We start from the raw sequence: 22325 nt of genomic DNA, 5'->3' as shown, positions 1-22325 counted from the left end.
CACAGCTCTGAACAAATGAATGGATCAGCATGTAGCCTTGAGGAGTCCAATGTAATTTTCATCATGATAAATTGCATAATAAGCAAGAAAATGTTTGCTTATTAATCTATAACAAGATTTAGATTGAAAATGGCCTGTTACATGCATGACACACTCGGTCCGGGCTGCAGAGGACTGAGGCGGGGAGAGGTGGTGCAGCGGTGTGTGCAGGGGTTAAGTGTGCATCTTACCCTCGCGCTGCCCTGCTGGGCTGCCCCTTTCTGTGCCTGATTTACTGTGTACACAATAATGGCGCTCAGCTGCCTTGCTTCTGTCGGTGATGTTAAGCCTGCTTTATGAAGAAGCTTTTACGTTAGGCTTGTGCTTTTGAAAATTTCAGTTCACATTTTTTGAAAAAGGAAAAACGTAGGCAGCATTTCCTACTTTATTTCCATTCTTGTGAGTTTATGAAGACAGGGATTTGTGGAGGGGCAACTAGCTCAGACCCCCTCCTATTTCTGGAGATCACACACCACGGCAGAGTTCCTTTCTGCCTCTCTTCTGTGGAACCACATCCCCTGTCAGAGCTGCTTCCTAAGAGGTCTCCTGAAAACCGTATATGCCTCAAGATTAAGAGGGTATTTTTCCAGAATTGGTTGCACCTTTATTATAGAAATATAACTTACAGTTTTACATCTTTGAAATCAAAATATCAATAGTTGTTTTCCAATGTTTTCAGGTATTTTAACAAATTTTAAACCATATTTATTAATTAAACAAGTATTTATTGAGTAACCAATACGTGAAAGGGACATCAGGTATTATCTGTAGTGACTAAGTTGGGCCAAAGTTCCTGTTTGCAAGGCACTTGTGGTTTTATAGGAAAGATGAGATCTGCTGGAAGATTAACCATGACACAAAGTAAAGAAGCATGTAGAAGGTGTGGGCATTCAGGGCACAGTGAGCTGAGGCACACTGGGCAACCAGAGGGAAGGAAGAGTCTTTCTTTTGAATGATTATGAGGGAGAAGCACAGGCTCGCAGAAGAACAGAGGTGGGACGGCACAGCATGCCCAAAAGATGCTGAATAGTCCCTTAAAACATATGGTGAATGGAAGAAAATACTGGCTTTAACTAATTTTATTTATTAATTCCTTGACGAATTTAAACTGGGATTAGCCCATCTAAAACTCCAACATAATTTCTTTCCCAGGTCTCTCTGGGGAATAGAATTAGGGACAGAAAAAGGATTGGCATACCTTTTACTTCATAACAATATTGCTACGGTGCAGGGGATACAGAGGTGTGGGCTGCTGTCCTCCTATTGAATGCGCGCTATCTATGAGTTTCTGTGCTACATACATCACTGATGTTCCCATCTAGTTATAGAGAAGCTCAAGAAATAGGCTTTGGCATCCCCATTTTGCAGATGAGAAAAAATGAATACGAGAGAGATGCTGTCTCTTGTCCACAGTAACATTATAGTCAGTGAAAAAAATAGGATTCAAACCCAGATCTAGCTTACTCTAAAAGCCAGAGTTCCCAATACTATGCCATTTCACATTCAACATCTTCACACTCACGGAATTAAAACAACTTATTCAAAGGGCATAAATGGATCAACTCAGAATTTTCAATGTACTTTCAGATTTTTAAAATATTTAATCATTTCATCAAGGATTGTGTACCTTATAGAATTTTAAAGCCTTATTTACATATCAGTATACTCGTTGAGTGCTTGTGCTATGCATTGTGTGTTTATTCTTATTTATTCATAACACCTGACAAGTGATTTGCATGCAATAAATGTTTAATAAAGTCATGGAATTTTAGAGATGAAAATCTTCAACAGCATCTGATCCAGTGCCCTCAGTATGCTATTAGAGAGATTAAACAACTTGTCTGAAGTCACACTAATACTCTAGGGGCCAAGACTATCAGGTTTTCTGATTCCTATTTTGCAGCTCTTGTACCATATGATTATAAGGTAAGTTATCCACAGGTAAAATCTTTTGTGAGGAAAGTTTTAAATGAATGAGGATGAGCCACTCATTCAGGATCAACTGTTGAGTAGAAAATTGAGGGTGTACTTTATTGAAATCATAGATTGAGCCATCCCTGCTAATTGTAAAAGAAATAGAAACATATATGAAGTACTATCTTGGGTAGATTAAAAAAAATTTTTTTAAGAAAAATATTAATAGAAACATATAAGATCATCTTTTTTTATAAATCCATAATTTTGTTCAATCAGCATGGTCATGTACATATTGATTTATAGAATGTTAGAAACAGTAGAAAATCCTCCTTTATAAAGGATTAGAAAAATTCTTGTGCTCTTGGAAGGCTAGACTTACATCTGTCTTTGTTGTGGTCTATGATTGGATTCCGTTTGCCTGGTTCATATTGCAGAGCCTGTACTCTGAGAGAGAGCAGGGCTGGCCCGGCTGCTGAAGGGGCCAGGCTGCTGTCCCAGCTGAAGGACATTAGTGAATTACAGCAAGCCTACTGCTTTTCTGGGGTAGTCATAGCTTACCAAACATTAAAAGAGAAACATATAGTCCCTGGAAACCACACATGCTTTGATGACATGCAGATAAGCCATACGTTGGATTCTTTTTGAACTATACAGAGTTGGAGGAAAAAAATTGATATTTTCACTCAAATCTCAACCATATTTCTTAAATTTTAGAGTTGGGGAGGGGAGAAAGAAACACAATGTACAAACACTAAGATGATTTAGGATTCTATATTTAAACTATTTTTCCTGTTCCCATGAAATTTGGTTTTAATAGAAAATTCATAATCTGAGGAAGCCTTATTAGTTTCCTGTTGGCACAGGTTTTTATTCATTGTAAATGTGTACAGCATATAGGAAATGGGTCTAAAAGATATATATTTGAAGGAGGAATTGCTACCTATGAGTTATAAAATTAAGGTACAGTATGACAGAGAGGTATTGAAAGATTCCTCATTAAATTGAGGACAAATATTAACACACTTGTTTAACCAGAAAGGGGAAGGATGGAAATCCCAGGTGCTATATAATTAAGTGTGCATTTTCAAAATAATTTTAGTCTTCTTCGTTTTTGGTAGTGATTGTTTTCAGTACTCCGTTACTGTTGGCCAAGATTTGAGGCTATTCAATGAAAGTTTATTTTCCCCCCTGAATATTCGCTTACAGTATTCCTTAATTTGACAGATGGTGAAATCTGACAGTTTTAGATGGTGACATTTAACTGAAATATTCTTACCTGTAACTTTTAAAATGCTTTTACCACAGTGGAGGAAGCCTTAGAACAGGATTAATGAGCAGTCACGTAAACAGTGAGCTCAGCCTGACTGAACTATTTTTCTATTCATATTTTTTATTTATAATATCTATCACCTCTAGTATTTTGGATTGCATGTGTATACTGAAATGCTGAGTAAAATAGAGTCCATGTCCTATTTTTTTTTTTTTTTTTTTAGAATAAAGACTGAAACCAAGACCCAGCCTATAAGGCTGTGTAGCAAATGATCCTCATAGCAGGCAGATAAGCAAGATCAGATGGAAGGAGTGAGTTCCAAGTTTACAAGCAGGTTCCAAAATGAGACAGACACCCCTTTAATTTCAAGCCTCTGATAGTATGATCCTTCTTTATTCAGGTAGAATCCCACGTTAAAATATATCACACACAATGCACTCTTGACTTTAAAGATAAGTACATGTAGAATTAGACTTTGTCTGTTGGGACTACCGAATCAATTACTTTGACTTCATTGCCAGGTCAATTCAGTTCAATAACTGGCTTAAATGATTTTTTTCCTTCTCCTGAATTTGCCAGCTAACCTCGTTTAGTACATAACTATTGAGCTACTACTATGTCCAACAGCTATACTAGATACTTTGCAGGCGGTGGGGGTATGGGGGACACATATGATTAGAAAGCATGGTCCAAATATGCACAAAGTTCACAATATAAAACTAATTCATAAGGCCTTGCAGAATGTAATTCAGTATTAGGGTCCGGATCGAATGGGTTTGTTGTCAGTTGCTTTTGTTTCAATAGAAGGTAGGTGAGTGCTATAGCAATTGCAGAATACTATGTGAGAAAGATAAGAATTGAATAGAGGGGAGGGAGGAGAGGGTGCCAGTGGAGAAAGGGGTAGAGGAGAAGCATTAGCAGCATCCTGGAATGAAGAAAAGGAACAGAATTGTAGGGCCCAACTTTGAAATTGGCTCCTGGCCTTACGAGCATTGATGTTAAAAAGACGGAGTTAAAAATTAGTGGAACTAGATTATGGAGGACCTTGTCTCAAGTCAGGGAGTTTAAGATTTTGTCTCAGAAGTGGCAGGAAGCCACTGGAGGATTTTAGGCAGGGTAACCATGAAGTAAAGTCGATGCTTTTGAAAGACTGCTATGATGGTGATGCTTTGAGTAGACTAGAGGGGAGACACAGGTTTCTCTTCTTCCCCTGGGCCCGGGCCACCTTTCAGCCCTCACACTTGCAACCCTTCCACTTTTGCACTGTGGATGCCCTCGAGCTCACTGCAGAGCCCTGAGCTCAGCGCAGTGGAACTACCCACCTTCCCAGACTGCCAGACACCAAAGAAGGGAATCACTTGAATGCACACATCGACACCTCTACAGATTGTCGGGTTTTCCAGCTTCCTCTGAGCTCAGTGGGCAGAACGTTTACGTGTCTTTGGTTCCCTTCCTTCCCCATTGCCCCACAGCTTCTCTTCCAGACCCCACCACCCAGCACCAAACTTTACCACTTGTCTTACTGTACAAAGTTTAGTCGCTGAAATGAGAGAAGGGTGATGTGTGCCTAGGGCTTTAACTTGAAGCCAGTGACCCGCTGGTAGTTGATCTCATTTTCCCTTCACTTTGCTATTTGTGAGAGGCATCCTTGGTGAGAATAGGCCTTTATTGTACATATGATATAGGTCAGAGGCAGGGTTAGATGTTTTTTCACCTGTTACCTCATGCAGTCTTCTCATGAATGCTGTAAAGTAGGTATTTGAATATACCCATTTTACAGACATTTTGCTCATTCAGTCTAGGGTGGCCATGGGATACAACATAAGGGTAGGAAAAAGGTATCTATTTGTCACTGTGGCATGAGCCTTGAAAATTGGTCAATTGACCACCTACACCCTCAGTTGCACACATACACGTTTGCATTCATTCATTCTTATTGTCTCTGTGTGTGTGTCTCTCTGTCAGCTTCTCACTAAACATTTCCTCTCCATGCAAAGAACATACAGGGGGGTGGACGGAGGGACTTGGAGGTGGGCAGTGAGTTTGCTAGGATCCTGTTTATGTGAGTAGAACTCTGGTTTCCAACGGCAAAGGGCCCCAGCAGCACACAGCTGGGGATGGACTGGACTCTCTGGACTCCAGGAGGATACTATGTAACTCCTGCCCTGCAGGGACCAGGCCGTTTCCCTTAGCACCTAGGGAGCAGAACAGGCATCTGGCCATGAAGTGCAGCCAGAGTAACCTTTTTCCCTAGTATTATATTTCTCTCCATGCAACCCAGCTCTTTGGGCAGCTGTATCACTTACATACATATTTATGTTTCAGACACAACCCTCAGCAGTTCACAGCTCAGTCCAGCAGCGTGTCATCGCCTGTCCCACACCTATAAAGTTGGTCATTCTTGGAACCATACATTTATTCAGCTGAATTTGATCTTTGTGAGGACTTATAGATCCCGGTACTTAATATGATTTCTCTCCCTTGCAATTTTTTATCCACACCAGTTGATACCTGTGCATCCTGTACCTTTATTCAAACAACTATTAATATTGAATAAAACAACTAAAGTCCAACTATTAAAAAGACACCACTAGAAACCTCTTTCAAGAATGCAGTCTAACTATTCATTTAAAGCCACCAAGTTTAGTCCTATCACCAATTCACCAATCCAGTTAATCACAATATCTTCGTACCCCTCCCCCTTTAAGGCCGGCTTTCCTGAAAGACTTTACACGACCACCTTGGCTCCTCACTTAACTTCTCTAGGCCGAATTTCTCATTTGTACAAAGCCAGTATCACCCCCCTTATTGGGATGTTCGGGGGTAGATGCAACAGGACATGAAATAGCACACGAAGGCCTGGCATCCAACCTAAACCTTGGTTCTGCGTCTAGATCTTTCTGTTCTATATCTTGCCTTCCAGAGGCAGGATGGGCTGCCCAGGAGATGGACATTCCTTTTCCCTAGCTGACTGCTTGTCAGGACTGTTGCCTGGGAAATCTTTTCCAGCTCCAGTGTTCTGCGATTTTATTGATCAAACCAAATTTGATTTAGGTTTGTTCAGAATTATTCATTACCATTTTGGTTTGGTTCAGCCTTTTAATATCATCAACCGCTGTTCATCCACATTGATGAAAGAAGGGAAACACCACAGGGTGTCTAAAAAGTTTAATTAGCTTTTGAATGTTTTAAAACTTGATTTAAATATGGGTCTATAATCTAAATTTTACAATAATTATTAAGCAGTCCAACCCCAGCACTACTCAGATAGTAAACATTTCGTTTGCTGTTTGCGATAGTAAATTTTAATCCAGAAAGAAACTGCCTAACTGCCTGTCCTGCCTTCCTGCTGAACACCTCTTTCCAGCCCCTACTGGAACCCAAGGCCACCAGGCTCTTCCGTGGGGGGTGCCCCCCCCCCCCCCCCCCCCCCCCCGTGCCTGCTGTTTGTGTGATGTTCCATGTGTGTTTTCTGGGCCTCACATCTTTCTTTTTCGTGGTAAACATCAAAGAAAAATTCTGCACATTCCTCTCCTCTGAGTTCCTGCATTGTATCTGTACTCAACGTGGAAAAAAGAAGAGAGACAGTTATATTATCAGTCAAAAGATTTAAGCAGTGTAACAGTCACAAAGAAATTATAAGCAGCCTTTTCTATAAATAATTTATCTCCTTTAACAATAATGAAAATGCCCATGAAATCTTTACACATGAAGCACATAGACTTATTTAACTGGAGTGAGACAAATCTTAATGTATCTTCATATGCATATTTAAATATAAAAAATATTTAACTAGAGAAACTGTAATTGAATCTCATACTAAGTGACAGAATACGCCTTGTATACTACAGTTAATGGGCAGATCACATGACACATTTTAATTAAAAGTCTTAATATTTTTCACAGTGCTTTATATATAATATAAAGGAAGCTTGGAAACAAGAATATTTATCATTTTATGTAGAAGTGAGGAATGAATATAGCATTATTATCCTATCAGGCTCCTTGTATTCTCACAGTTTGGAAAGATTTATTTCATTGTGTACATAGTCTTACAAATAGCCTGGACAATGTCATGCTGTCTCTTCTTTATAAAAAGAGAATTAGTATCAATTAATATAGTTTTTGCATCAATACTAAATAACCGCTGGCAGAGCGTGCTGATTAGTAGATTGGTTCTAAAAGTCCTAAGTGTAAGGTAAGCTAGCAATACTGAGAATATTTCAGGCTAAAAGTAATATGCAAACTAAAAATAATTTTGTCATTTTCAGTACTTTTGATAATTTTTTAGACAGGAATGAATTTTGCTTCCTTTTAGATATACAGCCTTAAATGCAGTCTTTTAATGTGGCCTTATAAACAAACAATTAACTTTTTTAAGGAAAAAATTTGAAAATGCCCAACACGATACTCATTCTTGCTTTTTTTCCGAGCTTTGTGATATGTATTCAATACTAGTTCTTGATAATTTGTTAACAAGGCGTTTTTAACACTTTGGACAGATGCACATACTGTTTTCAATCTTCACGGTTAATTATTCGATTTTGTATTTGATGCCAGAACACCCTGACTCCTAATCACTGCTCATTGTTGCAAGTCCATTATATTCTAACTGTGTGAGTGCTCCCATTGACCTTGAACTGACATTATAAGCTGTGTCTAATCTTTTCAGTCTATATTTCTAATGCTTCTTTTCTTTTTTTTTCGTTTTTTCTGATCCCTGTTTAGCATCACAATGGGGCTGCCTCTGAGCCCGGCAGCTGACTCCGCCCGCTCCGCGAGGCATGCCCTCTCGCTCATTGCCACTGCCAGACCACCCGCCTTCATCACCACCATAGCCAAAGAGGTGAGCGGGACTTCTCAGTGTGCTCTGTCTTCTCATTTAGAGGAATTTATTTGATACTGTAAGCTGTGGGTTTGTATCCACAAATTATCTTTCAGTTTGTTCTAGAACAATGCAAGCTAATAATTTAGTGCTGAAATGAATGCATAAGTGTCTGTGTGCTTACGCACTGAATTTCACACTGGTGCATTCATTACTTGTGCTTCTGTATTCATTTCTGAGCTCAAAGGTAATTCACTTGTAAATATTTGACAGTAATTTTTCACCCTGAAATCTAGCAGGCTTATGCAAATGCAAATGTGTTAAAGGTGTTCACATTTTTCAAGAGTAAGTACCTACTTGTAATCAAAACTAAACTTCTTATTTAGCACTGACTCTCCAACTGTAAACAAAAAATGTAAGTCATAAACTTGCTAATCGTTTTTCCTATTACATGTCACAGATAAAGACTTGAATGCCAATTGATTCCCACATTCTTAGTGTTCTAACTAATTGCCCACATCTAACTGAAAAACTAGTAAAGAACAATGAACCAATTATAGGATCTTTCCTATAGGTCTTAGCAGTGGGGGAAAAAGGAAAGGATGATAAGCTCCTAAATTTTTTTTTAAAGATTGGTTCCATTTCAGCTTGAATAATGTGCAGACTCGGTGTCCGTAGGGTATGGGCTCTGTCTGAGTTGTTTTTCCTGTAGCTATGATGAATTTTTAAAATACTAAATAAATACCTCTGAGCCTACTGTGATAACCTGAAACCTATTGGGCCCGTGTCTGCCCCAGAGCCATCCTTAATAGGCACGCTGTAAATATTTCTGACCTGAAGGAAGCTAGAAGGAGAGGAAGGAAGGTCCTCTTGTAGCAGCTTGTGTAGGATTATGTGAGGCAGTGGGGCTTTGAATTCTAAAATAAATTTGTAGACTAAGGGTGTGTGTATTCCTAATAGTGCATAGTGTTATAAGAAGGTTCCACTATATTTAACATATATATGTTAATATATTTAAAATATATATTTTACAGGTATTATATATTTATATGTATATTTTATATTTATATGTAATGTGTATATATGTGTGTATGTAAAATGAACAGTTTTATTAGCTATAGAAATTTTTACCAGTTTTTCCCAATATTAGAATATGCACAGATGCTGATATTAAATATATGGAATAAGCCTTACATTAATCTGACAGTTCCTTATATCAATTGTGTTTTTGAACTTAATTTGTGCCGTTTACATATAAGTATTTTTTTAATGAATTGTTAGAATACCCATGCCTTGGATTCATTCCATTCTAGCTTTTGGTTAGAAAGATAAGTTTTAAATATTTTAATGTAACACTCCACATTTATTATCTTTTAAAAACAAGTTTTCAGCCGGGTGTGGTGGCACACATCTTTGCTCCCAGCTACTCCAGAGGCTGAGACAGAAAGATCACCTGAGCCCAGGAATTCCAGTCCAACCTGGGCAACAGAACGAGACCCTGTCTTTAAGTATTTAAACAAACAGACAAACAAAAACATGTTTTCAACTTCACTTTTTAATCCTAGAGTGTTAGAATAAAGTACTAAAGTGTTTCTTATTATTATTACTGGTCCCTGCCCCATCCCCGTGCCAACTACTCCACGGCTAGTCCAGGGCCTATTAACGTCCTTTCTCTTCTGAGATGTAAAGGTTACAGTTGCATGGGAAAAATCACACTGAATGTCTATTATTTACCATGCTCATTATTTTTGGAGATATGTTCATTTGTATTTCCCAATTTGATTACAAAGCACTTAGAAAATAATGTGTGGGACACAGTAAGTGTTATATAAACATTCTTTACAGTTGATGCTTGAACAATGAGTGGGATAAGGGCACCTACCCACATGCAGCTGAAAACCTGTGTGTGATGTTTGACTCCTCCAGAACTTGACTACAAATAGCCTAGTGTTGACTGGAAGCCCTACTAATAATATACACAGCTGATTAACACATTATATATATATGTATTATGTACCGTAGTCTTACAATAAACTAGAGAAAAGAAAATGTTAAGGAAATCGTAAGGAAGAAAAAGATGTATTTATTGTGGATTAAGTGGAAATGGATCCTCATAAAGATCTTTATCCTTGTCATCTTCACATTGAATAGGCTGAGGAGGAGGAGGAGGAAGAGGAGGGGTAGGTGTTGCTGTCTCAGGGGTGCAACTGTTATCTACCTCAGTACCAAACGTACCAAATTCACAAATCTTCAATCTGTTTCTTTTTAAAAATGTTATGAAAATAGTGTATTAAGGTCTCATATAATATTGAGGAACTTAACAGAATTTTGTTAGACAGTACCAATTGAGTTTTTATGATATTAAATACTTTCTTTGCAATCAAAAGTATTTCCAGACCCACCCCCAGAGGTTTGTTTTCATTAATTCTTTTTTTTTCCCTGTTATATTAGTAAGTGAAAAATAAACCAGTGGCTAGAAAAGTAAAACTGTATCAAGTGTCAGTCATATCTACAGCATGGAAATGTTTTTATAGGTACACAGACATACGGCTCTTGCAGCAAATACCCAATCACAACAGAATATGCACACTACAACTCTTGCACGAGCTAAAGGGGAAATTCTGAGAGTCATTGAAATTCTTATTGAAAAGATGCCCACAGATGTCGTGGATCTTCTTGTGGAGGTAAGAATATCCTGTTTTAAATAACCTAAATTAAATATTCCAACGCAGTAATATAGATCAGCATCTTTATGTCCAATATCTCTAAGACAGATGGATAGATAGAGACTGAGAAAGAGAGAGAGAGAGAGAGAGAGAGAGATAACTAAAGTCAATTAACTTTTGTGCCATTTCTGGAGACCTTATTTGAATTTTCTCAAAGTCAAAATGATTTCTTGTGTCCATTCACCATTCACATGAAATTGGTCTGTACTAGAGTAATTTTTAAAGGTTACGTTCTCTTTAACATGTTTCATTATATAGTAAATAACACAAAATGTATAATATGCTTGAATAAAAGCTACCTATACTATACATAAATATGAATTGACTTTAAACAAGTCTATTCTCTTTATTTTACTACACTGTCCTTAAAATTTTTTTCACAGATAAGAGAAAGGAAAGCCTGTAGTGTACAGATGTTTAAAATTGCTTTTGCTTTGTTTTAAAGTAAATACTAAATCCTTTTGGGCAAATGAGGCCTAAGTTAATCATTTAAATTTTAGAAAATTGAGTATTTGAAATTAATTTTAGATATGTGTTTTTTCCATCAAAGGTTATGGACATCATTATGTACTGCCTCGAAGGATCTTTAGTTAAAAAGAAAGGTCTTCAAGAATGTTTCCCGGCCATCTGCAGGTAAAGAAGCCTTTAATAGCATGTGAAATAAGTAATTTTCAGTAACAAATAATCTTTTTAAATTTTTTGGTGTTGTTAGTATTACAGTATTGCTCAGTTGGAAATCTAATCATGAATTAATTCCGTACTTTCTAAAGTGACTTAGGCAGCGTATAGGCAAAAACACAAATAGAGTAGAATCAGCTATTTGTAACTGAGTCATGAAGATAGTTTGCTCAAAACTTAAGAAATGAATAAGAGATAGAATACATTAAATACATCTGTATTCTTGTGTTCATTACTCAAATTATTATTTACATTACAAAAGGGAGTTGGGAAACTTCTGACTTAGGGAAGATGTACTTCTCTGCCAACAGAAATCTTTGTGCCACATTTTCACTGGTAAATTGTAGTTTTAATCTAAAGACTAGTATTTGCATTATGTCTTATTAAGGATAGGTGTTTTCCCTATGAGAAAACAGGAAAAGAAGCCAAGAAAAGTTAAAACTTTTATGAAAAATGTTTTGTATGTTAAATATAACTCTAAGAATTATATGTTTTGTATAACATATAATTAAGAAATGAAGTTTTTTAATATTAAATGTAGTAGCATTTATTTTTCTTATTTGTATTCTTTTATAGATGTATCAATACACTTTTGAAATACCAGGAAATACAGAAGACAGAAAGGTACATAATGTAACATCACTGCTCTCAGGAAACTTATAATCTAAAATACAGTTTTACAATATATTCATTCAACAAGTATTTCACTGATATTTTGATACATGCATACACTGTGTGATGATTAAATCTGGGTAATTGGGGTATCATCACTTCAAACATTTATATATTTTTTAAAAACTAGTTTTAAATTTGGATTTCAAAATGTTTATAGCTTGAGGCACATTTTGTTAAAAAAAGATTTTACCTTCATATAGACAATAGAAGTTTAACTCTGTTGAAGGGAATGGTTTTTGTAGTAAACAGCACAACCAGTTACTCATAGTTACATAACATTTTTCTTTAAAGACAAGCTTGTTGATATCCGTACTTACTTTTGCTCATTTCTGTTAATACATTGCAGTGTAAAGCTTTATTTTAGACTATAAGTTTCCTGTGGCCAGTGACATTACGTTATGTATCTTTCTGTCTTCTGTATTTCCTGATATTTCAGCAAATGTTTTCTGAATTGATCATACTCTGTGGACCTTCCCGTATCTTTCTCTATATTTACAATAAGCCTTTATATCCTACTCTCTTTATTTTGCAGTTTTTGACTTATGCAACACAGAAGTTAAAATACGAACGCAGATTAAAGAAAGATTGTGCTGTAGCATATGTGAATGCAGATGCTTATTTCCTAGTGATATACATTAGGCAAATTAGAATATAGTAGTTTTGTGTTAATATTGTGCCGCACTAATTCTGGTTTATGTTCTTCTTATTAAAAATTATATATATTAAATCTTTCCTACAGTTAATTGATTTTAAGAATACATATAGCTAAATTATTTTTTCCAGTTGATTGTTCTCTATGGAAATGTTACTGGAGGTGATGTGGAAGCAGTTGTATTAGGGCTTATTTTACTGAATATTAACAGAGTGTCCTTGTAACACCAGCCACTGCTGTGTACGTAAGCTTCCTGGAGTTAATGTGAGTGGACTGCTCGGTGTTCTAAGGGCCAGTCTGTTTTCCCCTTTGCTGGAAGGAAGCCTGCCTCCTCCACAAGCAGCATCCTCCGTTCCTTGAGCCTCCTTTGCCTGCTGCTGCATATCCACTCTTGTTTGCTATTGGGGATCCCTGAAGAGCAAGGATTCTCTTCAGTGAATCCATTCAGTTAAGACACACGCTAAGGAGACCTGTGTCTTAACAGAATGCTCAGTATAAATTTTTTTCTGATTTGGCAGAAAGCAATTGTATTTTGTTTATTAATTTAGTCATATTTATTGAACACCTCCTGTGTATCAAGTACTGGCTAGGCCCTGGGAAAATGGTGAATAAGATGATATCCTCAAGGAGCACAGGGTCTAACAGGGGAGGTAATTATTCGGACACATGATTGTGGGTTCTGTGTTATGTGCTGGAGTAGAATTACATACCAGGGACAGAGGTGGGCAATAAATGGAGTGCTTAACTGGGGGTGTGGGAGTCTGAGAAAGTTTCACAAAGGAGTAGGCAGACGAATAACAATATCTGTGAGAAATGCTTTAGTAAAAGTGGCTGCCAAGTGGAGAGAGAGGTTTGCCTTCTGAGGGAGTAGGGGCGTGGTGGTGGGAATGGTGCTGGGTTCTGAGGAAGCTTCACAGAAGAAAGAACTGGTGGGGTGGACTTTGCAGAATAATTAGGTGTGTGCCATCTTGAATTGCACAGGGAACCAGACCAGCAAACGTCTGAAGGCATGAAAGTATACAGCGAATTTGGTAAATGCTGTGTAGTGGCTAGAATGTAAGTTAAGGATGGAAGTCTAGTACAGTACCAGAGTATAAGGCTATGAATTTCATGAGGGAGTTTAACTATTAGAGCACCTCCTCAAACAAATAATGTAGTTTTGTTTAATGTTATTTTATTATGACCTTGATGAAAAAAATAATCGATTTCTTCTGAGGCCACCGTCTGTGGGGAGTTTGTTCCATGAAAGATTTTAAGCAGTTTTGAAAGTTAATATAAGATGTAAAATAGTGAAGACTTTGAGGCAAAGCAAAGATAAGAGTAGGAAAGCAAGACAAGGCCAAGGCGAGGTTAGAGTCCTACATATTTGCCAGAGGTGAGCCATAAATTTGTCTCTAAGCTTCCTAGGAGCCAGTGTGCAAAGAGAGGCAGATCTGAGTCACTGTTCAAAGGAAAGAAATAGAAAAGTTGAGTAAGAGAAACAGAACAACCTACAGAACTGTGCATGAAATTACAGGTTTTCATATATAAGGCATAAAATATGTGTGTTGTTTATAAACCAGGTAGTTTTAGAGGTTCTGTAACTCTCATGAACATGCTAGGAAGGAACTCACAGAACCAAGTATTAAAGTACCTTCAGGGCCTATTACTCGAGAGAAATGAAGGCAGAGACAGGAAAGTGAAATTTAAAAATATCTATTGAGTACTTGCTCCCTGTTAGGCACTATGTTGAGTGATGATGCCCAAGTGTTGTCCCTGGAATTACCTGATTTCTAGGTTTCACCTGAGAGCCACTGCCTCAGACTATCATGAAGTCTGGGAAGCTGCATTTTATAGCCTCCCCTGGTGACTGCTGGGAACACTAAATTTAGAAAACAAGTACTTTATTAATCCAAAATTGAGAAAAACAAAACCTGAATCATTGTTCTTTATGCCCGTGTTCTGTTATGTAAAACCTTGGATCCTTGAGTGCTTATTCATTTACACATTGAATAAACTCAGAATTTCTAAGGAAACACCTAAATACACTCCTTCAGCCCGCACATTCCAGCAATGCACCATTGGTTTTTAAAGACTCGCCCTTAGTACCACGGAATGCCTGCCGAAGACTTTAACCACAAACTGTTAATCAGCTTTTATCTAAAACTCAGTTGAGAAACACAGAGCACGTAGTTTAAAAAACATGTGGTCCATTTATTCCCTTAAATATTCTAGCTTATATCCTTAGGTTGAGTTAAACCATTCAAGAGGAGCACGTTTGGACCAGGCTGTCTGGTCCCCGTCAGCACCATGCCTGCAGTTTTCATTGAGGAATGTTCCAGGAAGAATGTGTAAGAAAACTGCCAGTGTCTTTACTGCAGGACTGTCACGTTGATGTCATTCGGTACATTGTTTAGTGTTCCTTCTGTGAAGATTTAATCACGATATTTCTTTTAAATCTGATGACAGTCATTTTTTTGCTTGTTTTGTCCTAAGGAACCTAGAATGTGTTTTGGTTTTATTTTTTGTTTTTGTTTTCCTGTATAACCAGTGTTAATTTTAAAATTTGCCATAGCCATCAGACAGCTCAAAGCCAAATTCCCTGCTTAACTTTAGTAAGTCATGGCTTATGCCTTTCATAATCCATACCTAATCCATAATCATCATACCCCCAGTCCTGTTTTCCTTATCTGTCTTTTTACCATCTTATATTCTATAAGCTTCCCTAAGTCCTTTATATGGATGTGTATATATGTGTATGTTTGTATATATGTATATGAAAGACAGCTTAAATTTTATTTCAAAAGCCATGAAAGCAAAAATAATCATTGTAAGCATAATATCAGCTATTATTATTTTCTAAAAATAAAAAAAAAAAGACTTTTTTGTATTAACTGAAATACCCTACATCTTCTGGAATAGTTTATGTACCTGTAGATATTTTTCTATAATGTATCTAGTAAAAGATATAAAAACACATAATATTAACTCCTGTATAAACTTTATAGTCTTAGATTTAAATATTTCCTAATAATTCACATTTTATTTCCAGGGATGATATTAATAATATAGTGGCATCCATTAATAATACAAGAAAATTACTTAGATTTCAATGCTCTTGAGAGAATATAGCACACCTATCCTCCAAAAACAGTTATGCAAAATAGTTCTACTGTCAGATTTTTCATCACTGTAACAAATAAGGCCATATTGTTATACAGGAATTAAACCACATCCTTTTTAGAACACAGATATATTAGCAACAAGATCGTAACAACCCTGAATTAGTTTTATGTTTATGAATAAGCCGAGTAAGAAGCACAATAAGGTAACTTTTAAAAAATGAATTCCTGGAGATCTCTCCTAACTCGTTGGCCTTTGCATTGCTTTCCTCGATCTCCTAGGTTATCTTCAAAAAGGCATCATCCAGCACTCTAGGTAATTATTGTTAGAGGCAGAAGTACAGCAGCTTCTGAGTAATTTACATTTAATTGCCTGGAATGTAAATAAGACAGCATCCTCAGTTAAAAATACCCTAGACACTTAGAAAGTAGAACTGCCTCCTTTCAAGGCTTGGGAGGATAAACATCCCTGAAGTTTCCTCAGAATTCATTGTTAAAATTTGGTTACAAGTTGCTGCATTGCTGAACTTGAATGCACTTATGAAGTCCCTCACACAGAAGACCAGTCAACACAGAATGTGCCATACTTTATTCAGGGTGATTATTTATTCCTCTTTTGGTCAACATGTCAATGCTGACTCACTTGATACTACTCCATTTGATACAGTAGCATAAAACAAGAAGTGTAGAGCCTTACTGTTGGTGTATAATGCACAGATATTACTGAACTGAGAGAAAAGCACTTTATAACCTACATGTGTGATATATACATATTTCAAAAGGAATACTTGTTATTCATTTGGCAAAAGTTTTTTTCTTTCCTTTGAGACAAGGTCTCACTCTGTCACCCAGGCTGGAGTACAGTAGCACAATAATAGCTCACTGCAGCCTCCAATCCCTAGGCTCAAGTGATCCTCCCACCTTAGCCTCCCAAGTAGCTGGGACTACAGGAGTGTGCCACCACACCTGGCTAATTTTTTTTAGTTTTTATGCAGACAGGGACTCACTATGTTCACCAGGCTGTCATTTGGCTAATGTATTCTGTTCCTAATGTCAGAATAGAGAGATTTAGGCTTCTATAAACTACTATCAAAGCTCAATTAGAAATGACGATAACACACTTCTGCAAATATAATGTAATTTTAAAGCTTTAGTCTATTTTATTATGTTCTTGAGTACTGGTAGTGGCATAATGCACAAGAAAAAAGGATTAGGGGTTTTTTTCAATGAAATTGTAAATTGATGGGAAAATATGATTACATTTGGAGATTTAAAAGGTTTCAGGATTTTTTCACAGCAAAAATTAGATATGCCTCTAGATGTGATTTTTGGTCCCTTGCAACTGTGCAATCGCACACATTATAAGTAGCTTGCGGAAAGGGGCTTTTGCCTTTATTGTTTTACAGTGCTTTATAGCAGCTCGTGGAGGGCTCCATCTGGCCAAAGACCATATGTCCCAGAGTTCCCAGACAGGTCCTTATTTCATGTACTTTTGCTGTTTTAAGTTGAAGCAATTTATTTGATGTATAAGTAAGAGTAATTTAATTTTTCTGCTTTTTAAAGACTTGTCAAATAAGTAAATTCATAGATTCAAAAGCCCTTTGTTGGGCTCTGTCCCAATTCTCAGTTTAGAAAATGTGAACACTCAATATAGGCACTCAATAACTATGGTTGAATAATGATACCAGCTACACCGCTTCATGTGTTTAGTCCCTAATTTCGTCAAAATAAATGGCACCAGTCATTTCACTTAAGCAATGACCTTGCTGCATTATTTTTATAGAATTACAAATTGTAAAGTTTTGAATCTGAAAAGGACATCCTGTTTTAATTACCTACTCCTGTCCTTCGTTTTACAAATGAGTAAACTGAAGAGGTTTTTTTGTGCTTACAGTCAGATCAAAGTGAAACCCAGCTTTGCTGAACGGGTCTCACACCTGCCACGTGTTCCGTAGGGTGCAGTGTGCACCACTGCACAGGCCCACACGTCAGGGGCACACACAGTGTTGTGGCATCTCAGCAGCGGACAAGATGGCTAAGGATGGGTTCCAGGCCCAGGCCTCTTCCTCTCTGCATCCTTCATCCCGTTCTCTCTCTCCTCCTCTTGAATCTTGCTCTTCTCTCACTTTTATCCTCGACTGCTCCTTCTCTATAGCTTTCCTTTCTCAGCCAAGAAACACGCTTTATTCTCTCTCATTTAAAAACCCTCTGCATCTGCTCTAGCTACTGTCCAGTCTCTCATCTCCCCTTATCCAGGAAAAGGAGTCAGCATTCTCTCCAGTTTGTCCCCTCTCCTGCCCTCTTAATCTACTGGAGTCTGATTTTCGCCCCCGCTATTTTGCTAATATCTCTTTCTCTCTCCATCTCTCTCTCTCTTTCATAACAGTTTTTGATTTCCAAATGCTTTTCAGTCTTTAGGTAGTGGTTCTTAAACTTTTTGATCTCAGGACCTCATAAAAATTGAAGACCTAAGTTTTTGTTTGTGAAGGTTTTATCTGCAGATTTTTAGTGTATTAGATATTAAAAATGAACAATTTAAAAAATATTTATGGATTTATTTTAAATGATTATAAACCCCTTTCATGTTGACATATAAAAAAATTTTCTTTGAGACAGCATCTCTGTAGCCCTGGCTAGAGTGCAATGGCATCATCATAGCTCACTGCAGCCTCCGACTCCTGGGCCCAAGCAATTCTTCTTCAGCCATCCAAGTAGCTGAGACATGTGCGACCACACCCAGCTAATTTTTTAATTGACCTTTGTTGGAAGTCATCTTTATATGCTTTTATATAGAAAAATGTGCTTTATATTAAGACATTTACTTGTGTCCTCTAAATGAAATTATTATTAACAGTTGTTTCCATTAAAATCTAGAACTGTGGCATACCATATAGTCATTAAAAAAGATTGAAGTCAATCCATTTCTACTGACGAGGAAAGATGTTAGTAAAAGAAAAATGTAAAGAGAAATTAGCAATGGTGCAGGAGAGTAGGAAATATAAAATCATTTTTTAAAAAACTTTATGTGAAGATTGATATTTCATGCCTGTGCATGTATACATATGAAGAGAAAAAAATCTGGAAAGACACACCCCACAAGGTTTCTGTTGGATATCTGGGGTGGTGGGAGAGAATTAGTGGTAGAGGGTAACTTTCACTTCTAAATTGTTTTTCTGAATCATCTGTCTCTCTTTTCAATGAGTGTATAATCCTTTAAAATTGGATATATATTAGAATAATGCAAATGAGAGAAATAATAAAAAGTAACCATTAGGAAACCATTAAAGCTATAACACACATAAGATACAAAAACTTCAAGGTGAGATAAGTATTTAAATTTTTGAACTGAATGGGAAAAAACTAGACAGAAGAGTTAGAAGTCTGTATTCTCAAAGATAGTTTACTTTCTTTTAAACTTTGTTATTATGCAGACAGACTGATTGATTTTACTTTTCAAGTGAAAAGCTGAATCAGCTCTGTTCACCCTAAATGGGCACTTAAAATCCAGTGAGGAAATGAACACTATCTACTTTAGAACAGTGCATGAGCTCATTTTTTAAGAAACTCCTCCAAACCTGTGGTTTGTTCTTACCCCGCATGGCGATTACAATAATAAGATGTAAAGCAGCTTCAGTCCTAACTTCCTGTAAAATTCTTAAATTAGTTACCATTTTATAGTATACCTTCGATGATAAATAATTGTAGATATTACTCCTATACTCACGAATAGAAATTCCTCTAAAATCATTCGAGTCCAGTTCTCTATTCCTAGAAGCTCCCCAACAGATGACTGTCTTTCAGTATCAAAGTTCTTCATATTAAAATAAAACAAAATTCTAGACCTTCCAGCAATATTCCACCTTACTATATAACAGGAAGAATATTTAATTTTTAGGCTGTTCGAAATGTGAAGAAATGTTTCAAACCCAAATCTATGTTATTTGTATTAGCAAACATAGAAACAAACACAGCTCACTCTGAGCTGATGCCTTTGCCAAACCACTTACATGTCTGCAAATCTTTCAAGCATATTAGCAGCATGGAGGCATGGAATTCTAGGGGAAGGGGCGATACAAACATGTTCTATGAAATGCCTTCTATGCAAAGCTCTCCCCCTTGATTGTAGCTATGGCATCTCCGAGGGCTGTTGACCAGTGTGCTGAGAACCTACTCCTGAACTGTTTAGGCTAGGCTTCTCACAGGAGTGGCCCTTAGAAGAGCTCTTTGGCATCCCGCACTGTCTAGCCAAGGGGATTGGGGTAGTTGGTTGTCACTGCTACCTTCAGAGTGACCTATACATTGCTCCACTACTCTTTCCTGCAGAACCGGCTTGCCTGTGTTTGGGACTCAAATCTTTTCCCATGGTTTATGGGGAAACATGAGGAATATTTCCCTCCCATCTAGTATGCATGGTAAATAAATGGATACAATGCGTTTTTTATTAGATTTTTAAATAATTTTTCTTTACATTAATGGTGAAAACAGGCCGGGCGCGGTGGCTCACGCCTGTAATCCTAGCACTCTGGGAGGCCGAGGTGGGCGGATCGTTTGAGCTCAGGAGTTCGAGACCAGCCTGAGCAAGAGCGAGACCCCACCTCTACTAAAAATAGAAAGAAATTATATGGACAGCTAAAAATATATATAGAAAAAATTAGCCGGGCATGGTGGCGCATGCCTGTAGTCCCAGCTACTCGGGAGGCTGAGACAGGAGGATCGCTTGACCTCAGGAGTTTGAGGTTGCTGTGAGCTAGGCTGACGCCATGGCACTCACTCTAGCCTGGGCAACAGAGTGAGACTCTGTCTCAAAAAAAAAAATAAATAAATAAATAAATAGTGAAAACAACATGCATATCATGCAGAGTATGTCCAAGAGAATCAATTTCATGAAAATTAAAACATGATACCATTTCTTCCCCTTACTGGCAAAAATGTATGAAGTTTGGTAATACCAAGTGGGGACACACTTTTAGTGAGAATTGAAGGCAATTTGGCATTGAATATCAAAATTTAAAATGTATGTATGCTTTGATCCAGCTTTGGTGAATCTGTCCTACAAAAATACTCACCTAGGTATACAAGGATCCATGTACAGCAGCGGTCCCCAACTTCTTTGGCACCAGGGACCGGTTTCATAGAAGACACTTTTTCCACGGATGGAAGGTGGCCTATAAAGGCCTTCTTCATCAAGATAACTTCACAACAGGGACCTAAACAAAGTGAGGGCACAAGCAATGGGCAGAGCAGGCTGATGAGATAGATTTTCAAGCAGAAGGAGTAGCAAGTATCACGGTTCCAAGTGGGAACCCTCTTAGCATATTCAAGACAGCTCACCGTCAAATTGGTTTTAACTGATCACACTTAAGTGCACATATAGCAATAACTTTCATCGAGTGTCGGGCATATGGGACGGGAGGAGGGGATGGGTATATACACATATAATGAGTGTGATGCTCACTGTCTAGGGGATGGACACGCTTGCAGCTCAGACTTGGGTGGGGCAAGGGCAATATACGTAACCTAAACATTTGTACCCCCATAATATGCTGAAATAGAAAAAAAAGACAGTTCAAGGAGATCACTATGACTAGAATAGAATGAACAAAGGGGAGGGGAGATGGAGTCTGAAAGCTGTCAGGGCCTTGAAGGGCAGTTATGAACAGAGCAAGATGACTTGATTTATGGGTGAAAAGGATCACTCTGCGGCATGTGGGCAATAACGAAAGCATGGAAATCAGTGACTTTAAACTTTTTGGGTAATGACCACCTCACCCTCAGCAGGAGATACATTTTACATCATTACTCAATTCCAGTTTATCCTTCTTTCACTCACTTAAGGGGTAATGTTCTCTCTGACTTAACAGAGTTTCCCTCTGGTTCACCTAGAAGAGGAGAACCGTTCTAATGTGAATGTCACAAAAGAGTTCTTGCCAAGTTTTTGCCCAAGAAATACTGTCCAGGTAACATGTTATCAGCACAGTAAACTGGAGACTGAGCTACCATTTCCAGAAGGCTCAGCATGCATGAACCCTTCCTCTGAGCCCCCCAAATTTTAGAGGAAGTCAAGACTTTCGTGAGTGATCTGGTCAAGACTAGACTAGTATAGCATTAAAAGATGTGATGGACCCTCCTCTTCAATCCATTGATATCTTCAGGGGTGGGAACAAGTAATACTCATCTTACCATCCTTAATCTTGACAGCTTCCAAATGGAGAACTGGTTCCAGAAAGAGAGTAGTCTGGGGCGGGAGGGTGGCTCTGGAAGCTTCAGCAGTGATTGGCTCACTGAAGCCAGTTCCCATAGTGTATATATAGATACACACCACTGATTTCTTCCCTTAAGAGAACCACTATTAAAGGAATAAAAAGTTTAACAAAGAAATCCTATGACAAAGACATGCCATAAGACTTTCATTGTACAGAATTCTTTGAGATATTGTTTAGAA

General features: G+C 37.6%; 1 protein-coding gene across 4 annotated transcripts in view; it reads left to right on the top strand.

The window, feature by feature from the left end:
* Positions 1–22325, top strand: part of WDR7 (WD repeat domain 7) — a 284359-nt gene that overhangs the window by 195812 nt on the left and 66222 nt on the right. For all 4 annotated transcript variants that reach the window (XM_069468368.1, XM_069468366.1, XM_069468369.1 and 1 more), the window contains 3 exons: positions 7955–8072; positions 10586–10735; positions 11328–11410. In XM_069468368.1, the coding sequence (XP_069324469.1) occupies positions 7955–8072; positions 10586–10735; positions 11328–11410 (351 nt within the window). The remainder of the gene's footprint in view (positions 1–7954; positions 8073–10585; positions 10736–11327; positions 11411–22325) is intronic.

Source organism: Eulemur rufifrons, chromosome 5, assembly GCF_041146395.1.
Source record: "Eulemur rufifrons isolate Redbay chromosome 5, OSU_ERuf_1, whole genome shotgun sequence".
NCBI classification, from domain to species: domain Eukaryota; kingdom Metazoa; phylum Chordata; class Mammalia; order Primates; family Lemuridae; genus Eulemur; species Eulemur rufifrons.
The sequence above is the reverse complement of the archived record's forward strand: the minus strand, read 5'-3'. Positions and strand labels throughout refer to the sequence as shown.